This window comes from Bufo gargarizans, chromosome 6, assembly GCF_014858855.1.
Source record: "Bufo gargarizans isolate SCDJY-AF-19 chromosome 6, ASM1485885v1, whole genome shotgun sequence".
Classification (NCBI taxonomy): Eukaryota; Metazoa; Chordata; class Amphibia; order Anura; family Bufonidae; genus Bufo; species Bufo gargarizans.
In genome coordinates this window covers 329207717-329234123 of record NC_058085.1, presented here as the reverse complement: position 1 = coordinate 329234123, position 26407 = coordinate 329207717, and the positions used below count along the sequence as shown (strand labels likewise).

General features: G+C 44.0%; 1 protein-coding gene across 2 annotated transcripts in view; it reads right to left on the bottom strand.

Annotated features, from left to right (window-relative positions):
- Positions 1-3507: 3507 nt before the first annotated feature.
- The window catches only part of TLX1 (T cell leukemia homeobox 1), a 78277-nt gene continuing 55377 nt past the window's right edge, over positions 3508-26407 (bottom strand). For both annotated transcript variants that reach the window (XM_044299913.1, XM_044299909.1), the window contains one exon: positions 3508-7081. In XM_044299913.1, the coding sequence (XP_044155848.1) occupies positions 6982-7081 (100 nt within the window). In that variant the 3' untranslated portion in view covers positions 3508-6981. The remainder of the gene's footprint in view (positions 7082-26407) is intronic.

Here is a 26407-nt window from a genome sequence, read left to right as displayed (position 1 = left end):
CTGAATGAAGATAGAAATCTTCTATCTTCATTCAGCAGGACCTGCATTGACGTCACCACGCTCACCACGTGATTACGTCATCAAAGGTCCTTTTGCAGGTCCTGAAAGAAGAAGCAAGAAGACGATGCCGGCTGCGCGAACAAGAGGATGAGGGGAGTTAATTTTTTATTTTTTTTAACCCCTCAAGCAACATTTTAGTAAGCATTCTGTATTAAGAATGCTATTATTTTCCTTTATAACCATGTTATAAGGGAAAATAATAAAATAAATAGAACACCTAACCCAAACCCGAACTTCAGTGAAGAAGTCCGGGTTTGGGTCTGGGTACAACATTCAGTTTTTTCTCACGCGCGTGCAAAACACATTGCACTCGCGCGGAAAAAACTGAACATCAGAACGCAATCGCAGTCAAAACTGTCTGCAATTGCGTGCCTACTAGGTGGGTTTCCTGCAATGCACACACGACGCATCCGGAGCAAATCCGGAGCAAATCCGGGGCGCCCGTGTGAAAGAGGCCTAAAAGAGTTGTCAGCTAATTCACACTTGTTAGGAGACTCCTAACAATAACAGATTAAAAAGTGTCCCCAAGCTGCAACAAACAGCATCTGTATCAGAGTTGCCAACCAGAATTTTTCTTTTTTCTGGACAACTTATGCCAAAATCCTGGACAGCCAACATTTTTTATGGACAAATTGGAAAACCATAATGGATGATAAATATTATAGGTAATACATGTCTATAACTCAATATACTGATAAGATCTCATTACCAGCATTTACTGTGAGTTGTAAAATGATAATTACCACCAAAAGATTCTAGTCAAGTACCACCAGCCTAAAAAAAAAATCACGGACATGTCTATTTTATTTCACGGACACCGGCTGGCTGGCAACCCTGTCTATAATCTGTGCAGAAACGTAGGAGTAAGTCTTTATTTTTCTTGCGGCGCCGCCATAGTGGAAATTAAGTATTACATAGTCCCTGTTCAATTTAATGGGCTGTCTGTACAAAGTCATGTCGCCGTGTAGCCCTAGCCTAAAACCTGTGCAGTCAACTGAAAACTTAGTAAAATAGTGGACTCTTCTGACATTTAGTGGCAGAAGAGTATACTGCATGCAAACTATAATGTTAAGACAATATCATACACAATTTTATTATTACTATTTATTTTATAACGTCATTACCTTTTGTGGCACTGTACATATTAATAGGGGTTAGTAGGGGGTTTAAACAGGCAGGTAGAATGAAGAAGAGCTTACTGGCTGACAGACTGGTACGGAGGGAGAGAGAGAGTCCTGCCCACAAAGGGTTTATAATCCAGAAGGTAGGGAGAGAGTAGGTGAGGGTGGAAGGTCTTGCATGAGCCTGAGATTGCACGTGGGGAAGGATTAGGGCAAAAATGTATGGAGGGCCTAGGCTGTGGACTTGAGAGACTGGGTAAAAAACTATAGAGCCATTGACTGATGAATAGCTCTGCTATGGAGTGGAGTTTGATGGATGCGGCTTGCCATGGGGCGAGGTTTGACAGAATAAACTATGTTTTGTTCAAATATTCCCCGTACATTGTCCTCACTATAGAATGGGGCCACCAAAGTGAATGTACGCGTAGCCACTCTCCATTCACCAATACAGGAGTTCTAAACATAGCCAAGTGCCCGCTCGACTATTTCCAGCATTCCAATAGCAGTGAATAGAGAGGTGGCCATGTTTGTACAGTGCACTCTCTTCTCACCACTATGGGGCTTCTGAAAACTGCCTAGCGTTCTCGTCCAGCTATTTTCAGGATTCTTAGGCCCCTTTCACACGAGCGAGTTTTCCGCGCGGGTGCAATGCGTGACATGAACGCATAGCACCCGCACTGAATCCTGACCCATTTATTTCAATGGGTCTGTGTACATGTGCGTTGTTTTTCACGCATCAGTTCTGCGTTGCGTGAAAATCGCAGCATGTTCTATATTCAGTGTTTTTCACGCAGCCCTGGCCCCATAGAAGTGAATAGGACTGCGTGAAAAACGCATTGCATCCGCAAACAAGTGCGGGTGTGATGCGTTTTTCACTGATGGTTGCTAAGAGATGTTGTTTGTAAACCTTCAGTTTTTTATCACGCGCGTGAAAAACGCATCAAAACGCATTGCACCTTCGCAGAAAAAAACTGAACAACTGAACGCAATCGCAGACAAAACTGACTAAACTTGCTTGCAAAATAGTGCGAGTTTCACTGAACGCACCCTGAACGCATCCGGACCTAATCCGTCACGCTTGTGTGAAAGAGGCCTTACCCTGGGTTCACACCTGAGCGTTGCGCAAACGCGCGTTTTTATGCGCGTTTTTTGTAATAGTAAACGCGCGTTTGACGCGCGTTTGTGTCATTGACTGCAGTGTCCTATGGCCACAAACGCGCGTCAAAACGCCCCAAAGAAGCTCAAGTACTTGTTTGAGCGTCGGGCGTTTTACAGCGCGTTCGTACACGCTGTAAAACGCCCAGGTGTGAACCATTCCCATAGGGAAGCATTGGTTTTCATGTCTTGAGCGTTTTACAGCGCGTTTGAACGCGCTGTAAAACGCTCAGGTGTGAACCCAGGGTTATAGTGATGAATGGAGAGCATGCCGCGCAAGCGTGGTGTGCCCTCCTTCAGTTTATTGGCCCCGTTCACGAGATAGGAGCGGGTCTCAGAGATGGGGCCCGCACCTCTCTGACATTAATGGCATATCTTAGTGATATGACATCAGTGTTTGAAATGGGAACACCCCTTTAGATAATAGATATTATTTGGTACTGGGCAGGACCAAAAATACATTTTGGGAAATTTATCAAGATCTGCTCTCCAGAATTCTGGCTTAAAAATACTGCAAGATAGAACTATTGTGACTAGTAAGGCTAGGTCTACACGACGACATTTGTCGCATGACATTTTGTTGCACCAATGTTGCGCGACAATTTTTATAATGGCTGTCTATGGTGTCGCACTGCAACATGCAACATGTTGCGACTGTGACACAACAGTCACAGAAAATCCATTCGAGATGGATTTTTCTGCGACTGTTGCGTCGCAGTCGCAGCATGTCGCATGTTGCAGTGCGACACCATAGACTGCCATTCTAAAAATTGACGCGCGACATTGGTGCAACAAAATGTCGCACGACAAATGTTGCGCCCTATCTGTCACGCGACTTACTGTCGCGCGACAAATGTCGTCGTGTAGACCTAGCCTAAGAGAAATGAATGCGGTGGCACTGCCTTCACTGATTTGCAGCCCAAGGTTGCAGGGAGCCGGTGCGGTGGTGTAGATGTACTTCCTTAGTGGTGCTCAGCGTAATAGAGTGAAGGCCATCAATGTACAATACATGGAGAAGAAGAAACAAAGTTCGCGGCACTCACCGAAGTAGTTATAATGTTGCAGCTTTATTTCAGGACTTCATAACAAGGCGGTGCACAAATCGGATCCAGGGGCGGACACACTGTGGCAAATAGTAGCGGCTACGGCCGCTTCGCGCGACGAGTCGCGCTTCTTCTGGCCGCTATGAACATCATGGCGCACACTTGCGCTTTATAGGGGCGGGCTAGATGCGGCCGGCACCATTGGCCACAGCTGTGCGCCACGAATCAGTGACATTACTTTAAAAACATGTGAATCGGGGAGACAATTACTAAAGTGCATAGCAGGGGTAAAGAAGGTACAATTTAGATACAATGATATCAATCATGATAAATACATGAGTCACGTTATAGCTAAGGATATGCGCAATGATTCTTGAATTAACACATACTACAGGCCAAATGTACCAGGTACTCAAGACAGTGACGGTTTGCCCTTATAGGAACACTGAGATGTCGTTCCTCTCGTTTAACCCTGCAGCTCCCATGGCCCCAGTGAGCATAATCCACCTTGCCTCCCTTTGCAGAAGCAGGCGATGCCGGTCCACCCCTCTAGGGATGGGTCTGACATGCTCCACTCCTGCAAAGGAGAGGCAATGTGGGTGGGCATCATGGGAGGTGCGGATATGCTCAATCAAACGTGGGCAACCTCTGCCGGACCGTATGGAACCAACATGCTCACGGATCCGTTCAAATAAAGGGCGGATGGTTTTGCCAATGTAGAATCGTTTACAGGGGCAAAAAACAACATATACGACATAAGATGTACGACAATTGATGAAATCACGTACCACGTGCTTAATTCCTCCTATCTCTAACCCTTTGCTACAGGTATTAAGTGTACAGAAGGAACAATGACCACATTTGTGATTACCTCTAGGTTTCCTAAGCCATGTCTCTTCCTGCGGTGTGCTATAAACGCTTTTGACCAGCTTATCCTTAAGGGTATGGCACCTTCTGAATGTAACTAGGGGTCGTTGGTTGGAGAAGCTATTCAAAGAGGGATCCCCCTTCAATAGATCCCAATTCTCATTGATAGCCCGTTTGATTGCTACAGCAGCAGAGCTGTACTTAAAAGAAAAGGCAAAACGGGGGGGGGGGGGGTGTTGTATTACTTCTTTTTTGCATGAGTAGGGAATTGCGATCCAGCTTGGCGGCCCTGCAAAGAGCTGCTGAGACGCTCCTCGATGGATAACCCCGGTCCAGCAGCATGCTCTTGAGTTCGCCAGCTTGTTTGAGGAAGCCGGCATCGGTGTCATTGATCCTCCGTAGGCGGACAAATTGTCCGTACGGGACAGCACGCTTAACCGATGGCGGGTGGAAGCTGGTCTGGTGGAGGAGCGAATTGGTCGCCGTGGGCTTGCGGAAGCCCTTGGTGTGTACTGCACCATCTGTGACCGTAACGCGCACGTCCAGAAAATCAAGGGATCCACCACCAAAATTGATGGTGAATCTCATATTCATCTGGTTGCGCGTATTAAGGTAATCAACAAAGGCACGGCAAGACGCTTCACTCCCCGACCAGACCAGAAAAATGTCATCCACATATCTCAAAAACAGGTGGATAGACTGCAGGAAGGGGTTATCCACCGAGAAGACGTACGTCTCTTCGAATACTGCCAGGTACAGGTTCGCAAATGTGCACGACACCGGTGTTCCCATCGCGGTACCTAGTACCTGGCGGTACCACTGTGACCTTTCACTTTTTTCACATTTTCTTATGTTGCATTCTTGTGCTAAATAAAAATAATCAAGTTCTCCCTATCAATCTGCACTCAATACCCCATAATAAGAAAATGAAAACAAAATTTTTGAAATTTTTGCAAAATTTATTTAATAGGAAGCGTGTGCAATCACAGACTTGTAGAAGGGTACAAAACATTTCTGCTGTACTGAAAGCTCCCAAAAGCACAATGGCCTCCATAATTTTTAAGTGGGAGATGTTTGGAACAACCAGGAATTGGTGGAGAAGGGCCTTGGTAAGAGAGGTGACCAAGAACCCAATTGTCACTCTGGCTGAGCTCCACAGATCCTGTGTGCAGATAGGATAATGTTCCAGAAGGTCAACCATCACTGCAGCATTGCTCCAATTTAAGCTTTATGGCTAAGTGGCCAGAAAGAAGTCTCTCGTCACCAAAAGACACATGAAAGCCACCTGGAGTTTGCAAAAAGCACCTAAAGGACTCTCAAATTGTGAGAAACAAGATTCTGTGGTTTGATAAAACCTAGATTGATCTTTTTGGCCTCAATTCTAAGCATCATGTCTGGAGGAAACCAGGCAATGCTCACCAACTGCCTGGTACCATTCCTACAGTGAAGCACGGTGGTGGCGGCATCATGCTGTTGGGGTGTTTTTCGACAGGGAGACTGGTCAGGGCTGAGAGAAATCTGAATGGAGCAAAGCACAGAGATATTTTTAATGAATACCTGATCCAGAGTGTTTGGGACCACAGACTGGGCTGAAGGTTTACCTTCCAAAAAGACAATGACCCTAAGCACACAGCCAAGAAAACACAGGACTGGCTTAGGGATGATTATGTGAATGTCCTTGAGTGGCCCAGCGAGAGCCCTGACTTAAACCTAATTGAACATCTCTGGAGAGAACTGAAAATGGCTGTCCATCGATGGTCCCCATCCAACATGACAGAGCGTCATAGGATCTACAGTAAAGAATGGCAGAAAATCCCCAAATCCAGATGTGCAAACCTTGTGGCATCATACCCAAGAAAACTGGAGGCTGTAATCACTGCCAAAGGTGCGTCAACTATGTCCTGAGTAAAGCGTCTGAAAACTTATGTCAATGAAAGATTTGAGTTTTTATTTTTCAATAAATAAGCAAAGATTCTGAACATAATTTTTTCATGTTCTCATTATGGGTTATTGAGTGCAAAATGATGTAGAAAACAGAATGTATGTTTATTTTAGCATAAGGCCGCAACATAACAGATATATGCAGCTCCCGCTTCACTTGGGTGTATCTCTGACTGTAACACAGCTAGAATTGCAATCCCACAAGGAGTGGGTAGTAAATAATACCGTCCATCATCTATTGGATTACTCCATTACGATACAAACAGATAATTTTATAGGAAAAAAAGCTGTCACCCAAAAACAATGCCCCAGACAAATATTTGGGAATATTTCCAAAAAAATTGAGACAGCAGCAGCAAATTCAGGATTGTTGGCAGGTATAGGTTAGATGGTGGTGCAAAGATGATGACTTTAGTTTTATCCAGGCGGAGGTTTAGGAAGTTGGAGGAAAAGAAGGAGGACATTGCTGACAGACACTATGGAACTTTGGATGGAGTGGATTGAGTATAATCTGGGTTGAAGAGGTAAATCTGATTGTTATAAGTGTAAAGATGACCGTGAAATTCATGGGAAGAAGTTCAGTAGATGGTGTCCGAGTGTAAACCATGAAATGTTTATTTGGTGAGGTATGAGGAGACCCAGTAGAGCGCCCAGTCTGTAATGCTGAAGTTTTTGATCTGGAGAAGAACACAGTGACCAATGTAAACTCTATGAACAAAAACTAAATAATAAACAGTGTAGTCTATCTTCTCTACATCCACATCTGTTCTCAGGTGCAAGATGCATAGACATTTTTATGTTGTCATAAGAAATCTTGAATCCTTAGGTGCGGCTAAAGGTGGACCTGAAGGTATTCCAGTTTTGCTGCATTGACAAGTTTCTTGAAAGGTGACTCTGCAATTAAAAAGAAATGTCAGTCAGTGAAATAATAGCATGGAAAGAGAAGTAGAGCAAAACAGGAATTTTCTGCCATCTAGTGACAGAAGAGTATATTGCGTGTAAAGTATAAAGCATAGTTACAGATTTTTAACAGGACATAGAGCAAGCACTATGATCTGACATTGTACACAGTCAGGTGACCATGCAGCACAGGCCCCGAGAATACCAGGGAGCCGAGAATGCAGGAAGAGCCGCTGAACCTGGAGAGTAGCGGCGGAGCAGGAGAGGTAAGTGAATTTATTTATTTTGGATCTGATCTGAGGTTTTATGGGGGCCTAACATGGAGGTCTAAAGGGGGTCTGATCTGAGGTCTGAAATGGAGGTCTGATCTGAGAATCTGATATGGGGGTGTGATCTGAGGATCTGATATGGTGGTCTAATCTGGAGATCTGATATGAGGTCTGATATGGAGGTCTGATATGGGAGCCTGATTTGAGGTCTGATATGGGGGTCTGTTCTGATGGGGGTAGATCAGAAAGGTAAGGGATATGTAAAGGGGTATTTTTTGTACTGGTGCATATTATAAAGGGGTATTTTTTGTACTGCCACACATTATAAGGGGATATTTATGTACTAGCACACATTATAAAGGGGTATTTTGTTCTGGCACACATTATAAGAGGGTATTTTTCTACTGGAACACATTGTAAGGGGGTATTTTTTTTACTGGCACACATTATAAGGGGGGATTTTTCTACTGGCACACATTATAAGAGGGTATTTTTTTACTGGCACACATTATAAGAGGGTATTTTTCTACTGGCACACATTATAAGGTGGTATTTCTATAGGAGAATTATTACTGGTTGGGCACTATGGGGAACATGATTAGTAGTATGGGCACAACGGGGACATTATTACTATTGGGGGCACTGTTAACACTAAGTGCACTGTGCCAGATAATTATTTCTATTGGTGGGACTTTGGGGAGCACCCTGTCACAGTTGAGCGAACCCCAACTGTAAAGTTCGGGTTCATACCGAACTTTAGGATTTTTGGACCCTGGACCCGAACCCAAACTTTTCAGTAAAAGTTCGGGTTTGGGTTCGGTGTTCAGCGATTTAATGGTGCTTATTGAAAGGCTGCAGAGCAGCCAATCAACAAGCGTTTAACTTGTGTGCCCTTAGAAGCCATCACAGCCATGCCTACTAATGACATGGCTGTGATTGGCCAGAGCAGCATGTGACCCAGCCTCTATATAAGCTGGAGTCACGTAGCGCTGCAGGTTACTCTGCTCTGATTAGTGTAGGGAGAGGATGCTGCTGCTGTGAGGGAGAGAATAGGAAAGAATCAGTTATCAGAAGTGCTTGTTAACTCAGCGATCTACAGCGATTTTGTTTTGTAGGCGCAGTGCACAATTCTTTTTACTCTGCCCTGAGCCCAGTGACACAGAAAATGAACTTTTATCTGTCTGTTAGTTAGGTGGGCGTCGGCGGCCATTTTATGCAAGTTCAGTGCACCAGCACAGCATATTTGCATTTGTGACAGTGAAATACAAGCTTGAAATACTGCAATTATATTTGGGGTTTTAAAAAACCACCCATTTTTTGCAATACCCTACATCTGGGGCCTTTGCTGCATTTGTCACAGTGAAATACAAGCTTGAAATACTGCAATTATATTTTGGGTTTTAAAAAAACATCAATTTTTTGCAATACCCTACATCTGGGGCCTTTGCTGCATTTGTCACAGTGAAATACAAGCATTAGATAATGCTGTTATATTCTGGTATAAAAAAAACACCTATTTTTGGCAAGATAATAAATTTGCGGCCTTTGCTGCATTTCTGACAGTCCAATACACCGCTGTTATATTCTGGTATTCTTAAAACACCCATTTTGGGCAATATAAAACATTTCTGGCCTTAGTTGCATTTGTGACAGTCAAATACAAAGTTTAAATACTGCAGTTATATTCTTGGTTTAAAAAACACCAATTTTGGCCAAGATAATATATTTGTGGCCTTGTTGCATTTGTCACAGTGAAATACAAGCTTGAAATACTGCAATTATATTCTGGTTTTAAAACAAACACCCATTATTTGCAATACCCTACATCTGGGGCCTTTGCTGCATTTGTCACAGTGAAATGCAAGCGTTAGATAGTGCTGTCATATTCTGGTATTAAAAAACCCACCAATTTTTGGCAAGATAATAAATTTGTGGCCTTTGTTGCATTTGTCACAGTTCAATACAAGTGTTAGATACTGCTTTTATATTCTTGTTTTAAAAAAGCACCCATTTTGGCCAAGATACTACATTTGCGGCCTTTGCTGCATTTGTGACAGTCAAATATAAACTTTAAATACTGCTGTTATATTCTGGGTTTAAAAAAAGACCAATTATTTGCAAGACCCTACATCTGGGGCCTTTGATGCATTTGTCACAGTCAAATACAACCAGTCAATACTGCAGTTACATTGTTGGTTGACAAAGTAAAAAATTTTGGGACCGTGAAGTAATTGTATAAAATTCACCTGTCACACAGTTGTGTGACCTCAAGAAATTTTTCCTCTTTATGACACCGGCACTGCCTTACTCTCAGTGAACTTAATTGTTGACTATTGGCAGTTACATTGTCGCCTGACAAAAATCATCTGTTAGTTTGGTGGGTAAACGCAAAGAATGAGGAGAGCGTCAAATATGGGATGTGGCCCCGGTCGTGGTGCTGCTGGTGGAGCTCCTGTTGCAGGGAGAGGACGTGGTCGATCTGTGCCAGCTACACGCACAAGTGAAACACCTTCTTCAGGTGAGAATAGGCAACAGAACCTTCAGCGTTATTTGGTAGGGCCGAATGCGGCTCTACGAATGGTGAGGCCAGAACAAGTACAGGCGATAGTAGATTGGGTTGCTGACAGTGCCTCCAGTTCATTCACATTGTCTCCCACCCAGTCTCCTGCTGAAAGATCAGAGTTGGCACCTGCAGCCCATGTCCATAAGTCCTTCACCTAACCCCTCTTGTAAAAAAGCCAAGCAGTCTGAGCCCCAAGTCATGGAGCAGTCTCTTCTGCTTTTTGATGACTCTGCTAGCAGGGTTTACCAGGCCCATCTACATAGCCCTGCTCAGAAGTGGAAGAGATTAAGTGCACCGATGCCCAACCACTTATGTTTCAGGATGAGTGCATGGGAGGACCACCGCAGCACGTCTCGGATGATGACAACGAAACACAGGTGCCAACTTTTTGGGCTTTCTGCAGTGTGCAAACCAACAAGGAGGGCAGGGGTGAAGACTGGGTGGAAGATGATGTGGAGGATGATGAGGTCCTCGATCCCACATGGAATCAAGGTCATACGAGTGACCTGTGTAGTTCGGAGGAAGAGGCGGTGGTTGCACAGAGCCACCAGCACAGCAGAAGAGGGAGCAGGGTGCAAAAGTGGAGCTGCTGTCCCCTAGACAGTACGCCTCCTACTGCCCACCGCACCAAGGGACCGAGCACACCAAAGCCAGCTCCAAGGAGTTCCCTGGTATGGCAGTTCTTTAGACAATTTGCTGATGACAAGACACGAGTGGTTTGCATGCTGTGCAATCAGAGCCTGAAGCGAGGCATAAACGTTCTCAACCTGCATGACCAGGCATCTAAGTGCAAAGCCGAAGCTGCAGTGGAGTAGACACCTCAAAAACAAAGAAAGGTTTCTGTCTCCTCCTGCTTCCTCTTCTGCTGCAGTCTCGGCCTCTTCATCCACCTCTGGAATGACAGTGGCACCTGCCACCCCGCAAACAGAGGATCTGCCAGCAACGCCACCACCTGGGTCACCAAGAATCTCCACAATGTCCCATAAAAGCGTTTCAACTCTCTATCTTCTAAACACTGAAGCGAAAGAGGAGGTCCCCCTCTACCCACCCGTGATCCCTGGCCCTGAATGCCAGCATCTCAAAATTACTGGACTTTTAAATGCTGTCATTCCATCTGGTGGAGATGGAGAGTTTTAAAAGCCTTATGGTGGTGGCTGTCCCACAGTACGTCGTGCCCAGTCGCCACTACTTTTCCAGACGAGCCACCCCTTCCCTGCACAACCAAGTGGGGGACAAAATTAGGTGTTTACTGCACAACGCCATCTGTGGCAAGGTCTAACTAACTACGGATACGTGGACCAGTAAGCACGGTCAGGGCCGTTATATCTCCATAACAGCACACTGGGTAAATGCAGTGGCGGCTGGGCCTGAGGCGGATAGCAGTTTGGCGCATGTCCTACCACCACCGAGGATTGCAGGGCGCTTCGGTTTGCCTCCTGTTGCTTCCTTCTCCTACTCGGCTTCCTCATCCTCTACCGCCTCCTCATCCGGTCAGCGTAACACCTTCACCACCAACTTCAGCACAGCCAGGGGTAAACGACAGCAGGCAGTTTTAAAACGTATCTGTTTGGGGGACAAACCCCACACCGCCCAGGAGCTGTGGACGGGCATGGAACAACATACCGATGAGTGGTTGGTGCAAGTGAGCCTCAAGCCCGTCCTGGTGGTGTGCGATAATGGGCGAAATCTCGTAGCAGCTCTGGGGCTAGCCGGTTTGACGCACATCCTTTGCCTGGCGCATGTGCTGAATTTGGTGGTGCAGAGGTTCCTTAAAAATGACCCCAATATTTCAGAGCTGTTGCAGAAAGTGCGGGCCGTCTGTGCGCGCTTTCGGCATTCTCATCCTGCTGCTGCTCGCCTATCAGCGCTGCAGCGTAACTTCGGCCTTCCTACTCACCGCCTTATATGTGACGTACCCACAAGGTGGAACTCCACCTTGCACAAGGAAAAGGGATAATTTCATAGGATTTCAGGCCAGTCATTTACAAGTGACTCTGAGGGTAGGTTCCTGCACCCACAAATGCCAGGTACACAATTGTCCAGCCAGGGCACAGTTCTGGAGGATGACGAGGTGGAGGATGAGGAGGAGGAACCATGTTCACAGTAGGGTGGCACCCAAACCAGCTCATGGCCATCACTGGTGCGTGTCTGGAGGGATACAGAGGACACAGATTATACACCTCCCACAGAGGACAGCTTTTCCTTGCCTCTGGGTAGCCTGGCACACATAAGCGATTACATGCTGCAGTTTCTCTGCAACGACCGCTGAGTTGCCCACATTCTAACTTGTGCTGATTACTGGGTGGGCACGCTGCTGGATCTCTGTTACAAGGACAACGTACCGTCCTTAATTCCCTCACTGGAGCGTGATCATAAGATACGCGAGTACAAGCGCACGCTGGTAGATGCTCTGCTGGTGACATTCCCACCTGACAGCGGGGGCACAGTAGAAGCACAAGGCGAAGGCAGAAGAGGAGGAAGAGGTCGCCAACGCAGCTGGGGCACCGCCAGCACCTCAGAAGGCAGTGTTAGCATGGCCAAAATGTGGAAAAGCTTTGTCAGCACGCCACAACAACCAGCACTAACAGCTCATATGGAGCGTCTTAGCAGAAGGCAGCATTTCAGCAACATGGTGGAGCAGTATGTGTGCACACACCTACATGTACTGAATGATGGGTCTGCCCCCTTCAACTTCTTGGTCTCCAAATTGGGTATATGGCCTGAGCTTGCCCTTCACGCCTTGGAGGTGCTGGCCTGCCCTGCAGCCAATGTATTGTCTGAACGTGTGTTTAGCACGGCAGGGGGAGTTATCACAGACAAGCGCAGCCGTCTGTCCACAGCCAATGTGGACAAGCTCACGTTCATTAAAATGAACCAGGCATGCATCCCACAGGACTTGTCCGTACCTTGTGCAGAATAGACATGTATACCGACCTTACATTGTTATACTACAGCGCTATTGCTCATTGTTGTATTTTGGATATTTCCCACTAATTTATCTGATAAATTGTCAGGTTACATATCCCAAATTTTTGGCTGTGATATATCCCTGCTCTACCTAGTGGACAGGTTAAAAAATTTCACTAATTTGTCTGTTACATTGTCTGGTGAAATTCATAATTTTTTGGCTATGATATACCCCTGCTCTACCTAGTGGACAGGTTAATACATTTCACTAATTTGTCTGTTACATTTTTGGGTGAAATTCACCAATTTTTGGCTGTAATATACCCCTGCTCTACCTAGTGGACAGGTTAATAAATTTCACTAATTTGTCTGTTACATTGTCGGGTGAAATTCACAAATTTTTGGCTGTGATATACCCCTGCTCTACCTAGTGGACAAGGAAATACATTTCACTAATTAGTCTGTTACATTCTTGGGTGACATTTTACCATTTTTGCCATGAATAAACCCCTGCGCTGCATAGGTGACAGGGGCCTAAATTTCTAAAAATCATCTGTTATATTGTCAGGTGACATTTTACCAATGTTGCCGTATACAAACCCCTGCTCTGCATAGGTGAAAGGGACATCATTTTTGTAAAATTGTCTGTTCAATTGGTGGGTGACATGAACACAGTTTTGCCGTGAATAAACCCCTGCTCTACATAGTTGACAGGGCCCGAAATTTTTTAAAATCGTCTGTTCCATTGGTGGGTGACATTAACCCATTTTTGCCAATGAAAAACCCCTGCTCTGCATAGGTGACAGGGACTTAAATTTCTAAAATTTGCCTTTAATTGGCCCTTTCATTCGATCCTTCCGCTTTAATAACTTGTCCCACATTTCAGCTCGATCACATTGAAGCCATTGACCTCCCTTGGATGTGGTATCCCTTTCTCACTCTCCCTCTCCGGCGTGGAACCCTGATTCGCCGCTAACCGTGATCAACATGGTAGGCGCAGAAAAGAACATCAAATGTTGATAGAGCAGATATCCAATTGGATCATTGACATCACAGGGACGTGCGACATGGTGGAGCAGTATGTGTGCACATGCCTACATACTGACTGATGGGTCTGCCCCCTTCAACTTCTGGGTCTCCAAATTAGGCATATGGCCCGAGCTTGCCCTTTAAACCTTGGAGGTGCTGGCCTGCCCTGCAGCCAGTGTATTGTCTGAACATTTGTTTCGAACGGCTGGAGGGGGTTATCACAGGTTATATTTCTCAATGTTTTGGGGTGTACCCTAATTTAAACAAAAAAAAATATTAAAACCAAAAACCAGTGTTGGCTACCTCCTCCTCCACCGCCGCTTCCTCCTACACTGCCACATCCACCGCCTCCTCAACCTCCTACTCCATATGGACCTCGTCCTCCTAGATCGAGATTATTATTTTTTATTTGTATGTATTTTATGTTATTTTAAGTCATTTCCCTATCCACATTTGTTTGCATGTTTGCAGAGCACTTGCCATGCTCTTAGCAACATGTTGATGCCATTTGTAGCCCTCTAGCCCTTTCCGTGACTTTTTTAGAGCCATTTTAGTGCTCCAAAGTTCGGGTCCCCATTGACTTTGGGGTTTGGGTTCGGGGTCAAGTTCGGGTCAAGTTTTTGTGAAGTTCATCCAAACCCATCGAACCCGAACATCCAGGTGTCCGCTCAATTCTACTTAGCACAATTATTTTTTGTGCATACTATGTTTACGGCACTATCAGTGTCAGGGAGCAGGGTGGAGTTGATTTTTAGGGCACTGTGTGGAAATAATTATTGAAGTGGGCACTGTGTGATACTAGTATTTTCAAGGGAATTATCTGCTTCTGCAGGATAGTATTGGGCAGTGCACCAGCCACAGTATTGGGGTGTTGAGAAGGTGAGACGATGATGGAAATGTAGGAAACTAAGATATCTGTTTGCCAAACTCTGCAGAGACAAGAGATGGCTGAAAGAAATCATCATGGTCATCTGGTCTGAAAGGAGAAGATGAGGAAAGAGGATATCTACATCAGATGAGACAACACTGACTGTAATAGGTATGTGGTGCTGTATTACCCTGTATGTTTTGTAACGCTGTATGTAATGTTTTCCAAGTATGTCTTGGTTAGGTTCAGAATTTGGCATGGGGGGGGTGCCGTTTTAATTTTTGCCTCAGGCAGCAGAAAGTTTGGGTGTTCCCCTGCCCCTTGCCATAAAGCACTGAGGGAATGGGGGCCCAAGCTGAACTCTTGTACCAGGGACCTAAATTTCATAAAATCTTTGGGCTGTGATATACCCCTGCTCTAATATTTGTAGGTCCCTTTCAGGGACCAGTTTCTGTGTGTATTCCTATTGAAGCCTCAATGTCAGTCTCCTACAGGCTCAGACTGGCCCCCAGTGGGCCCTGAGCAAGGGTGGTCCCCAGTCCCCCATCCCCCGCACACGTGACACATGGCACAGTAGATTGACTGTACTACGTACATATAGGCAGCATACAGTATCTAAACTAGTCTATGTCCATATGAAAAACTGTGTAAAATATTTAACACAGACCCTATTTTATTATTATATTTGCATCGAGTGGCTGAGATGGTGTCTATATGCAAACGCTAGCGGCAAGTATCCTCTTTCCCCCAGGCCTGCCTTCTCAAAGTTATTGCTGCTGCTTCCACTGTGTGAGCAGGTAGTATTTGTGTGTAGCTGTACAGTGGGCCTCCAGAATGAATTTTACTGGTGGGCCCTCGACACCCCAGTTCAACAGTGTGTTAGTTGGAGAGCAGGGTGTTGGTCACATGACACAGCTAAGAATCGGAAGGAAGATTATAACTCACACATACAGTCACTAGTAAGAAGATTACCTTCACAGCAGTTTACATCAGAAAATAAAAATGTTTGTGGGAGTGCTTTTTTAGGAAATTATATGGTTTAGAAAACCCATTTTGAAATACCCTCTTATGGATTTCTTGACAACCTCATTCAGGACCCTAATAAGAGCACAGAGAATCTACAAAGAACATCTATATTATATGGTAAGCCAACTGATTTCAGTGGGCACTGTGTAATGCCTAATTTCTTCTGCAGCAGGACAACAACCCCAAACATCCCCACCTAACCCTTGGTTGAACTTGATGGACTTATGTCTTTTTTCAACCATATTAACTATGTAAACATACAGCCAATGTCATTAAGAACTATCTTCAGGGTAAAGAAGAACAAGGAGTCCTGGAATGATGACATGGCACCACAGAGTTATCATCTCAAAATAATCAAGTCTGTCTGGGATTGCATAAAGAAGAAGAAGGATTTGAGCAAGCCTACCTCCACAGAAGATCTTGTCACGGCTTGGTGGTAGTTTGCCGTGACACTTTCGCCGCGCATCATGGTTGCCGGTGGCAACGTGTTGTATGTTATGCATCCGTGTGCACTTCCCCTTTAAGGCTGTTTCCCTTCCCTTTTCTAGTGTGTATGGGTTTAATGTGTATGCAAGGTGGAGCTGGGTGTGGCCTCTTGGCTCTTATTCTGAGTTGTGAGCATGAGGTCAGATTGTCTTGAGGAGCTGGTGCTATTCCATCTGCCCAGTCGTTGAGGGCCACCTTATGGGACATCGATGTCTCGATGTCACCTGATGTCACCCCTTTGTGTGTGTTGCTGTTACCCTACCTCACTTGTATGTTTGGTGTGGGTTAATGTTTGGGGTTTGTTGTTATGTCTGGTTTGGTGTTTCATGTCTGGCCTGTTTGGTGTTTCAGGTCAGCATTGATGCCAGACATATCCTTTGTATGTCCTTACCTCCGGAAGGGTGACTCTGGAGTTCCCCGGAGGGGGAACTACGAGCTCATCGTCCTTGTGCCGCCATGGTTCATGCCTCATGGTGGTCCAGGTTGTTTTTAATGGATTCTGTGTTTGGTGTTTGTGCTGGGTCCAGCCTGGTGTGTGTGTTTGGGCCTAGTGCGCATTTCAAGGATCCAGTGGTAGCGACGTGGACGGCTCAAGTTCCACTTGCACCTGTGTCAGGTAGGTGTCCATGTTGGTCCTGTTGGCAATGGTGTTTTCTGCCTCTGGACATTTACCTGTCATGTTGTCCACTGCTGGCTGCTTTCGTCCCCTTTGGTGCTGGGCCTGTTGGAGACTCCGGTTGTTCCGTGTCGTGGAGGAATCGGTTGTCTCCACCTTCTGACGCGATATTGCAGGGACCGTTTGGGTCAGTAGGGCCCAGGTTCAAGAGTATGAGCCCCCCTATCATCGAGGACGGCTCATACAGTCATGAGATCAGGGATAGGATTCAGGAATGATTAGTTAGTTGCCAGCTCCCTTTTCCCTGTTTCCAGGCCTAGCTGCAACATTATAATCACCACATTGTATAGTTGGGGGTTTCCCCCACTCCCCACCATGACAGATCTGTGGTTAGTTCTCCAAGATGTTTGAAACAATCTCTCTGTCGAGTTTAAAAAAAACAGTGTGCACGTGTACTTAGAAGATTGCATGTGGAGAGCTGGTGTCTGGAGTGTTAAATAGTGTTAGATTGTCTAGTACTGCCTACACCAGTTCTGGTGCTCTCCACTAGGGGAATAGTATCCCCAGAGATCTACAAAAAAAGGCCTCTTACCTAGCCAACCAAGTACCATGCTCTGTACTGATGAAGGGCAAGAACCCTGAAACGGCTGTCTCGGTTTCCTTTAGGAGAAGACCCTTGGTTTGGCTAATATCTTTAGTCATGTTTCAAGGTCTACTAAAAGGTTGGACATTGACTAAAGGGTAGATACTGTGCCTCCAATAGAGGTACAATCATTTGCACTTAAGGATTGACTGCTTGTCAATGCTTAACATTGTGTTTGGCTTTGTTCACATCGTCTGGTTTTCCTTGATAATAGAAGCCATGACACAATGTTGAATCCATCTTAGCACAGAAATTATTTAACCATTGAGGCTTCTATCATTTTCTGGGCATCAAAATTGACAGAACTTCCACAAGTGTCTCAAATGACAGTGCCAACATAGACTTGTATTTTGTATCCTAGAAGAAGCCAGTCGTGTAGTGTCATTATTGAGATGACTATTAGGTCTCATACACATAACCGTATAGTATCATGGATCTCCAAAATATGGATGAGGCCATCTGCATTTTTGTTTGTGGACCCACTTACTTCAATAGGTCCGTGGTCCACATTTTGCGGACATATTCTATCTTTTTGTGGAATAGAAATTTGGATACAGAAAGCACAAAAATGACTTTCCTCATCCGTATGTCTGTTCCACAAAATGATAGAACATGTCCTATGCTTAGCTGCAAAATGCAGACCACAGACCCATTGAGGTAAATGGGTCTCCAAAAATGTGGTTGCAATGCAGACTGTTTCCATATTTTGGGGATCCGAAATTTGTGGACCACAAAACTGATACGGTCATATGCATGAGGCCTGAGACACCAGGATGAATTACTCTGGTTCTTTTTTGTTTGGTATTATGCTTTCATCTCATCACTGCTCTAACTGTAGGTTTTAGGGACCTAGGTTTTAGGTTTTAACCATAGAACAGAGTTCACATGTCCCCCTCAATCACATCACGTCAAGTCAACGTTAAGCTAGGAATCTGGTCTTCACTGCCGTTATTGTGGCAGAATTGCCATAATGGGGGTAGATGGATGCATTTCAGACTGTACTTCAGTGGCATGTACATGACCAGGGGAAAGTGTCTCACACACAGGAAATAATTTTTAATATTTTATTTTTAATAACCCCCATTATTCCTGTGCTTCCCTCCATTGCCCAAACAGCTCATATATGGTACAGATGAAGCAAGGGGGAATTTGTAACCACAAATGGCGCATTGTGTGAAAAACTCATCTGTGCTACATCTGCTTCACATACATGCCTCTTTGATGGAGATTCTGTGTGGTACTTGGGATAGATTGGATATTAGTTAGCAATCATTACTTCCAAAAAATTAATTAAATTTGAAGTCCATCTGGGCCCACCCTCCACTGAAGGCCAGTTTTTGATGTTTTTATTTAATTATTTTACTTATAGAGATGAGTGAACCAGTCAAGACTTGTTTTGGGTCTGGCTCACAATTTTTTTTAAAAAGTCCGGTTTGGACCTGAATCAGTTGGGACCGAACCAAAATTTCTCTGATTGCCCTGAAAGTAGATATGTAACCCACTTTAGCCTCCTAGGACTCATAGTCTTTAGGAAAACCTTTTTCATACATTTTTTTATAAAATTAGTTTTCCCTCCCCAAGCTCTGGAACCCAATGACAGCAATACTAAATGATGTCTCAGTGGCACTGACATACATAGCTTTTGGTAAAGGCATATTTGAAGGCATTAACATACAGCGTTAACCATGTTGAAACTGAATATACGTAAACGGACAATTGAGGCTTGACGTTTAATTTCACCATAATACACACAGGTAGATTGCTGCCACACCTTGGTTATTGCTGCAGTAATCATGTATATATGCTAGTTTAATTTAATTAAACCCCCCCAAAAAAAAATTCAAACCCCTGGAAATGATATATACGTAAACCAGGGATGCTCAACCTTCAGCCCTCCAGCTGTTGCAAAACTACAACTCCCAGCATGCCCTGACAATCTACAGCTATCAGCCTACAGCAGAGCATGATGGGATTTGTAGTTTTACAACAGTTGGAGGGCCGCAGGTTGAACATTCCTGACGTAAACGAACGATTGAAGCTTGACACTCAATTTCACCTTATTACACACAGGTAGATTGCTGCCACACCTTGGATTTTGCTGCAGTAATCACATATATAAAAGGAAAAAGGATTTCTGTGAAAATGGGGCGGGGGGAGTGAAAGTATTTGCCTTCTATTTTGTAATCCTAGAGTTTACCAGTGAAGGTAAACTCTGGCAATAAGCTTGATGATTTCTGATAGTCCCTGTTTTTTTCCCCGCCAACGTGTGCACTAAAATGGCGCTACTCGCCGTTTTAGTGGATTCGCCCAAAACAAACCTGAAAATATTCGGGTTCGTCTGCCGTCTGAAAAATTACCAAAGTGGTTCGCTTATCCTTATTATTTTATTTACTTACGTTTATTTATTTATTTTTCCAGGACCACTTTAAATTCCTAATCCACCCCCTTCCCAATCCGACCAATGTTAAAGCAGCCCTGATTACACAGTTTTAATTGTAGTTATTTGCATTATTCTATATATTTATTGCTATTTGAGGATATGTGGTTTCACATCAATGTGCTGTCTTATATACATGGTATAATATATATCAATAGATTAATTACGGTACTTCTTTTACATATTTGTTTGTATAGGTTTCTCATTTAACTTCTGCATGAATTTAATATGGTACCCATCGATTTCTTTTTTTGGGGCCCTACTCAGTGTCGGACTGGCCCATCAGTGTACCAGAGGATTCTGCAGTGGGCTCAGGCTTTGATACCAAACTGTTTGTTTGTCTTTATAGCCAATCACTTACCACTAAGGGCTGTTTCACACGAGCGGATGCCGTGCATGACATCCGCTGCGTGAATGACAGCCAAGACCCGCTGCGGACAGCAGAAGCACGGAGCATTAAGATGATTGATAATACTCTGTGCCTCTCTGTGACCTCTTTACTAAGAAATCACAGTGACAACTTTATCTCACTGTGATTTCGTAGTAAAGAGGTCACAGAGAGGCACGGGGCATTATCAATCATGTTAATGCTCCGTGCTTCTTCTGTCCGCAGCAGGTCTTGGCTCTCATTCACGCAGCGGATGTCACGCACGGCATCCGCTCGTGTGAAACAGCCCTAAAATCTATTTCTGTGATTCAAAACTCAATAAACTTTATTAATGATATATATTGCTCCTCAAGGATATTTTCCTGCGGTGGGCCCCAGGAACCCCAGGTCGACACCAGCCCTTTTCTATCTCTATTTCTATGCCTAGCATTCTGCTACTGATGCCATTTTGCCAGAGCCAGGATGGAGGGGTAGGTGGTCACCTTGGATGTCATTAATAGGGAATATACAGTTAATGGTTTGAAAAAAAAGATAGCCTTTCAATTTTTCAGCCAATGAGACACTATGTAAAGTGGCTGATAATGTTTTGGGCACCAGGAGTCGATGGGCGCTTGCCCCTCATTGGTGTCACAGAACAATATACTTCTAGGTGATAGGGAACCAATGAAAACCCTGCCCTTTGCGCCAGCAGAACTTGTCCCACTAAAGTATCATATGAAGCGGCACTATAGGCATTGCTTATAGGGGAAGAATAATTCTGTTATGTGGTGCCATACAGAGCATCATACAGCAGTGCACTGAATGTATGCAGCTCTATATTGTCCATCTGCATCCTCCTGGATTCACATTTTCATATTTACGGCATGTTTTTCTCCTTAATAAAATCATAATGCAGGATTCATCATGATTAAAATGAATGGAAACTGATGCTAATGTGTCCTGGGTATATTTACATCATGTGCATGTATACTGCTGTATTTCCGGATTCATCTCATGCACATAGCTTCTCTCATTCCCTGCGCTCATTCATGCATAGCCACTAGATGGCACAACAGCCCAAATTTTGTGTGGATGATTCATTTCCTATGAAAAGTATCCTCTCTCCTTTAAGAGTATCTAAGGCTACATTCACATATGCATTGTGAACTCCGGTAGCCTGTTCCAGACTGCCGCGTGCTGCTTTTCTGACGTCAGATTAACTGTATGAATGACATTCTTAACTATGTAAGTTTCCAAGAAAACTGTCTTTTCTATCTTGATTACGGTAACGCCCTACTATTCAGTCTTCCCGTCACTAAACTCTCCCCCCTCCAATCTGTCCTCAAGGCAGTAGTCAGGCTGATCTTTCTGTCCAGCTACTACATTAGTGCCTTCCTCGTGCTCTCGTTTCCTATTTACTATAGAATTCAATCTCAACTTCTCACTCTCATCCACAAAGTTCTCCACAGTGCTGCTCCACCCTACATCTTGTCCTTCATCTCTATCTACCACCCTTCCCGTGCTCTCAGTTCTGGCAACAATGTAAGACTAAGATCCTCTATAGTCGTCTCCCATATCAAAGACTTCTCTCGAGCTGCACCAGTTCTTTGGAATGCACTACCCCAGACAATCAAATTAATTCCCAAAATCCACAGTTTTAAGTCATCCATACATTTTTTTTATGCAGGCCTATCAAATTTACTATTCGGACCCAAATACCATAATTCCTTTTACCCATCCCCCTTGCACATTCTTCCTCAGAACCTGATCCCTTCATCCATCCCTAGCCCCATGCTGTGTTTTTCTATACCATTTCTTAGACCTGTCCTTAGTGCTTTAGACAGAGTTGTGTGCCAAATTTATCAAAAGTCACATCATGGGTGTTAAATTTGGTGCATCTTAAAGAGGACCTTTCATCAGTTTTGACATATGCTGCTAATTAAGGTATTACCTTGCAGGGTGGCCCCCACTGATGCCATGGGTGTATTTTTTTTTTCAAACCCCGCCATCCCCCGTTCGTCTGCTGAGGCCAACCGATGATTTGGAGCGCTGTATTAAAATGAGCGTTAAACTCGCAACGGGGAGGAGACGCAGTCTTCTGCTGTGAGCGGCTCCTTCTCCCTGACTGTGAGCGTGATCCAATCAGAGCAGACCGCTCACAGCCAGGGAGAAGGAGACGCCCACAGCAGAAGACTGAGTCTCCTCCCCATTGCGAGTATACCGCTCATTATAATACAGCGCGCCAAATCATCGGGGGGCCACAGCGGATGAACGGGAGGGGGGTTTGAAAAACCTACAAGGTAATACCAAAATTAGCCTAAGTCAAAACTGATGAAAGGTCCTCTTTAAAACTGGGCAGAAAATCCACTCCACTTTTCCTATACCACCCCCATAGCTGGTGAAGGTTTTTGGCAACTTTTTTGTGATTTTTCCAAAAACTAGCAGTGATGAATCTGGCTAACAAGTCATTTAAATATTAAAATCTGACCACTTTTTAAAAGCAGTAGGGCTTTGGTGAAATGGTAAAAAGACCTAAGTTTTGGTGCAAAATTGCGCTTGCACCAACATTTGTGACTTTTGTACACCTAAAACCAGGCGTACTAACTTTATACATTACCCCTATGACTGTTCCCCTACGTCTGTGCATACACTGATACCGACTGGTGACTGACTTATAAAAGATAACTGGACCATTATACAAAACAAGCACTTGTTACCTTTTGTGTCGCCCCTCTCTCCTCATAGAATGTAAGCTCTTGCGTGGACTGTTGATATATGTTTCTTGCCACTATCCAGTTGTTGTGCAGTTGAGCCCTGCTGTAAGTCCTGGGGGGCAGCTGAGTACCAAGCGACACTGTTGGGAAAGGCACCTGCTATAGGTTTTGCTGTCTCTTAAAAGACTGACCTCATTACACTAATATCTGAGGCATTTGAAGGCATATTATAATAGGGGTAAATACAGCGTAATATCTGATGCTATACACCTTATCATTTAGAAATGAATCTGTTTTATATGTATCATGACGTTTTTCGTTAGTTTGTATGCTATGCATTCTCTCTTAATGTGTAAGCTTACTTGACGCACAATAATGTATTATACAGATTTTTCAAGGGACACTTCAAGGGGTATTTTTTAAACTCAATGAGAGGCATTTACGATGTTCTTTACACCGTTACTGTGGAGTAAAAAAGTCTCAAATTATGGTGCACAGGACACGTGCACCATAATTTTTGACTTTTTAAACTTCTCTAAACTTTTCCAAAGTGGCAAGAAAAGGAATGGAGCTTAGCGGGAGGGAAGGTACTTCACATGGCCTACTGAATTTACTCTAACCTACTCTAGAAACTGGCAAAAATTGTAGCTGAAGTCAGCGCCAGACCCATTTTTTTGGGCGGGCAACAGGGTAGAGGTGCAGCTAGTTTATTAAGAGGCATCTGCCTCTTGTTAAATTAGGTGCATCTCACTGGTGTATGGAAACACCAGTCTTGATAAATGCCCATCATAATTCATAGAAAACTATTTTAAAGAATGTTGGTTGTTTCTTTTCCATTTTAGCAGTTATATGCCATCGAAAATGAAATGCAAAGTTTTATCCTTCTGTAGCAGTCAGAGAGATAAAACTCTTCTATGCTAGATAACCTATTGTTAGTTTACTGCTGCTGTGAGGGAAAGGTGCTCTATGTTAATATAATAGTAGATTAGTAGAATTGGGGTAACAGTATGACAGCTCTGTTGTTCTCTTGATAGGTCTAGATAAAGATGTTCACATCAGATGATTGCACTTATCAGTATAATCTGTTATGCTGTAACCGAGTCACTCATCTTCTGTTTGCTAAAAGTCCAAACAATGGAGGAGGTTATAGAATCAGGATAGGAAGTAGAATACATGGAGTGACTTCAAAAAATTCTATTAAAAATGATTCACCATTTAAAAAAAAAAAAAAAACATAATATATTCAGATATATGTTAATATGTAATAAACAATATTTGATGGTAGTGTCCCTTTATGTATTTCTAAGTGATCTGTCAACTATTTTTTCTCTTTTTATTTTTTTTTTTTTTTTTATAAAATCAATGTCCAAAAAAGTCACCCGGGGACACTCCTGCCGATCAGCTGTTTGAGAAGTAGCACCGCGGCCTTCTCTCTGCGTTCCCTAGGCTAAATGACGATGCGTTCATGTGTCACGTGGCCTAGGAGCAGCTCTGCCCCTTTCAAGTGAATGGGGCTGAGCGCGATATCAAGCACAGCCGCTATACAATATACGCAGCTGTAATTGGTAAGCGGTGAGAAGGCCGCGGCGCTCACAGGAGAGCCGGTGCCTTCTCAAACAGCTGATCAGCGGAGGGTCCCCGGTGTGGCACCCCCACCGATCACATACTGAGGACCTATCCTGAGGAAAGGCATCATTTAAAAAAATCTCGGAAAACCCTTTTAAAAAACTTTTTCTTGCACACAGAATTTTTCAAAGCATTCTGCAATTTTTTCAGAGCCTGCGCCTTTCTATCTACTGAACATGAACGTTTTATGGCAGATAAGGTGTCATAAAGCACATTTGGCGTGTGCGATTTATGTCTTAGGCGGAGGCTGAGAACTCGCAGGCTATAAATGAAATATGTCTTTCTGGATTTTCCCTGCCCTGTGATCTGTCACCTCCTGTTTGACAATGAATGTCTCTTTTCCTATTAACCGGGACACTGCATGAAGATTATCGTAAAACACACCTATTCTCTTTAAATACCTTATACAATAAAATAACCATGTACAATACAATACAATAACCATGTACATAGGAATTCTAACTTAAAGGGGTTCTCCGTCAAAACTTATGATGTAATCATCAGACATCTCAAAAATGTGAGAGATTGGTGGCTGTCTGACAGCTGGGACCTCCACCAATCTAAGTAAAAATGGGCCCTGTGTTCAGGAAGGGTTAAAATTAAAGGGGCTTTCCTAGAGTACAATCTATTGATGACCATCATCAGGGTCCAATCAGAAGGGGTCTGTCTCCCCTCAGTGGTCAGCTTTATGCCTGCAGCCTTTTCCTAGGCCACTGTTGTGGCATTCATTGGTCCTGTGGCCTATGGGCAGTAAATGGGGCTGAGCTGCAATACCAAGCACAGCCACTATACAATCTATGGCGCTGTGCTTGGTATGCTGTGAGTACTTCCAAACAGATTGGCGAAGGTGCTGGGTGTCGAACCCCCAAAGATCTGATCTCCCTAGCATAGGTTATCAGATTAGTACTTCTAGAAAACTCCTTTAATAATTTTCAAGGTTGACGATTGCTTATTCTCCAATTTAAGCGGGTTACCTTCATGATACAGTCCCTTTAAGAAAATGAAGGATACAATGAAGAACAATGTTTTGAGAGCAAAAAGAATATAAAATTATGATTTAACAAATTGACTCATGACTCAGGATCGTTTCTTATTTTCTTGTATAAAAAAAATATTTGTTTTACATTTTGTTCGGATTAGAGGGAATAAAAACTCATCCACCCCCTGTACATGGGCTAAAATAACAAAAGAAGCCTTTTTTAACCATTTCTCCCCTGCTTCCAGCGCTGCGCTCCAGACCTCCCGCCACTGACGTCATCTTCCTGACTTGCACACAGGTCACTGCACAGCCAATCACTGACCTCACCGGACGTCACCGCTGCAGCCAGGGAAACAACAGCAGGGATGACCACAGAGTGTCACTGAAACATATCAAGCTGGCAGTTCAAGGGGTGTGTCCTTTCTGCTGCAGCTCTCTCCCTATAACAGTTCAGGAGGTAGTTGAAAGATGAAACTGAGCATGTGCGGCCTTCTCAGTGAGCAGGTCAAAGAAATAAGAAAAAAACAAACAGCAGGTGGCGCTGTGCAAATACATTTTATTCAATAGCTCAGTGGCTATAATACATTTTTAATTACAAGCAATTACAAAAGTATTCAGATCCAGGAGTTGGTTTGCAATCTGTCTAATATTTTTTATGGGACAACCTCTTTAACTTGGACAAACACTAGACACCATATATAGTTTGCAGTGGGACGTTATATACTATGGATGCTCTCTACATTACTGTGAATAGGCATGTCCAAAGTTAAAAAAGCAGATGTTCTGTAAA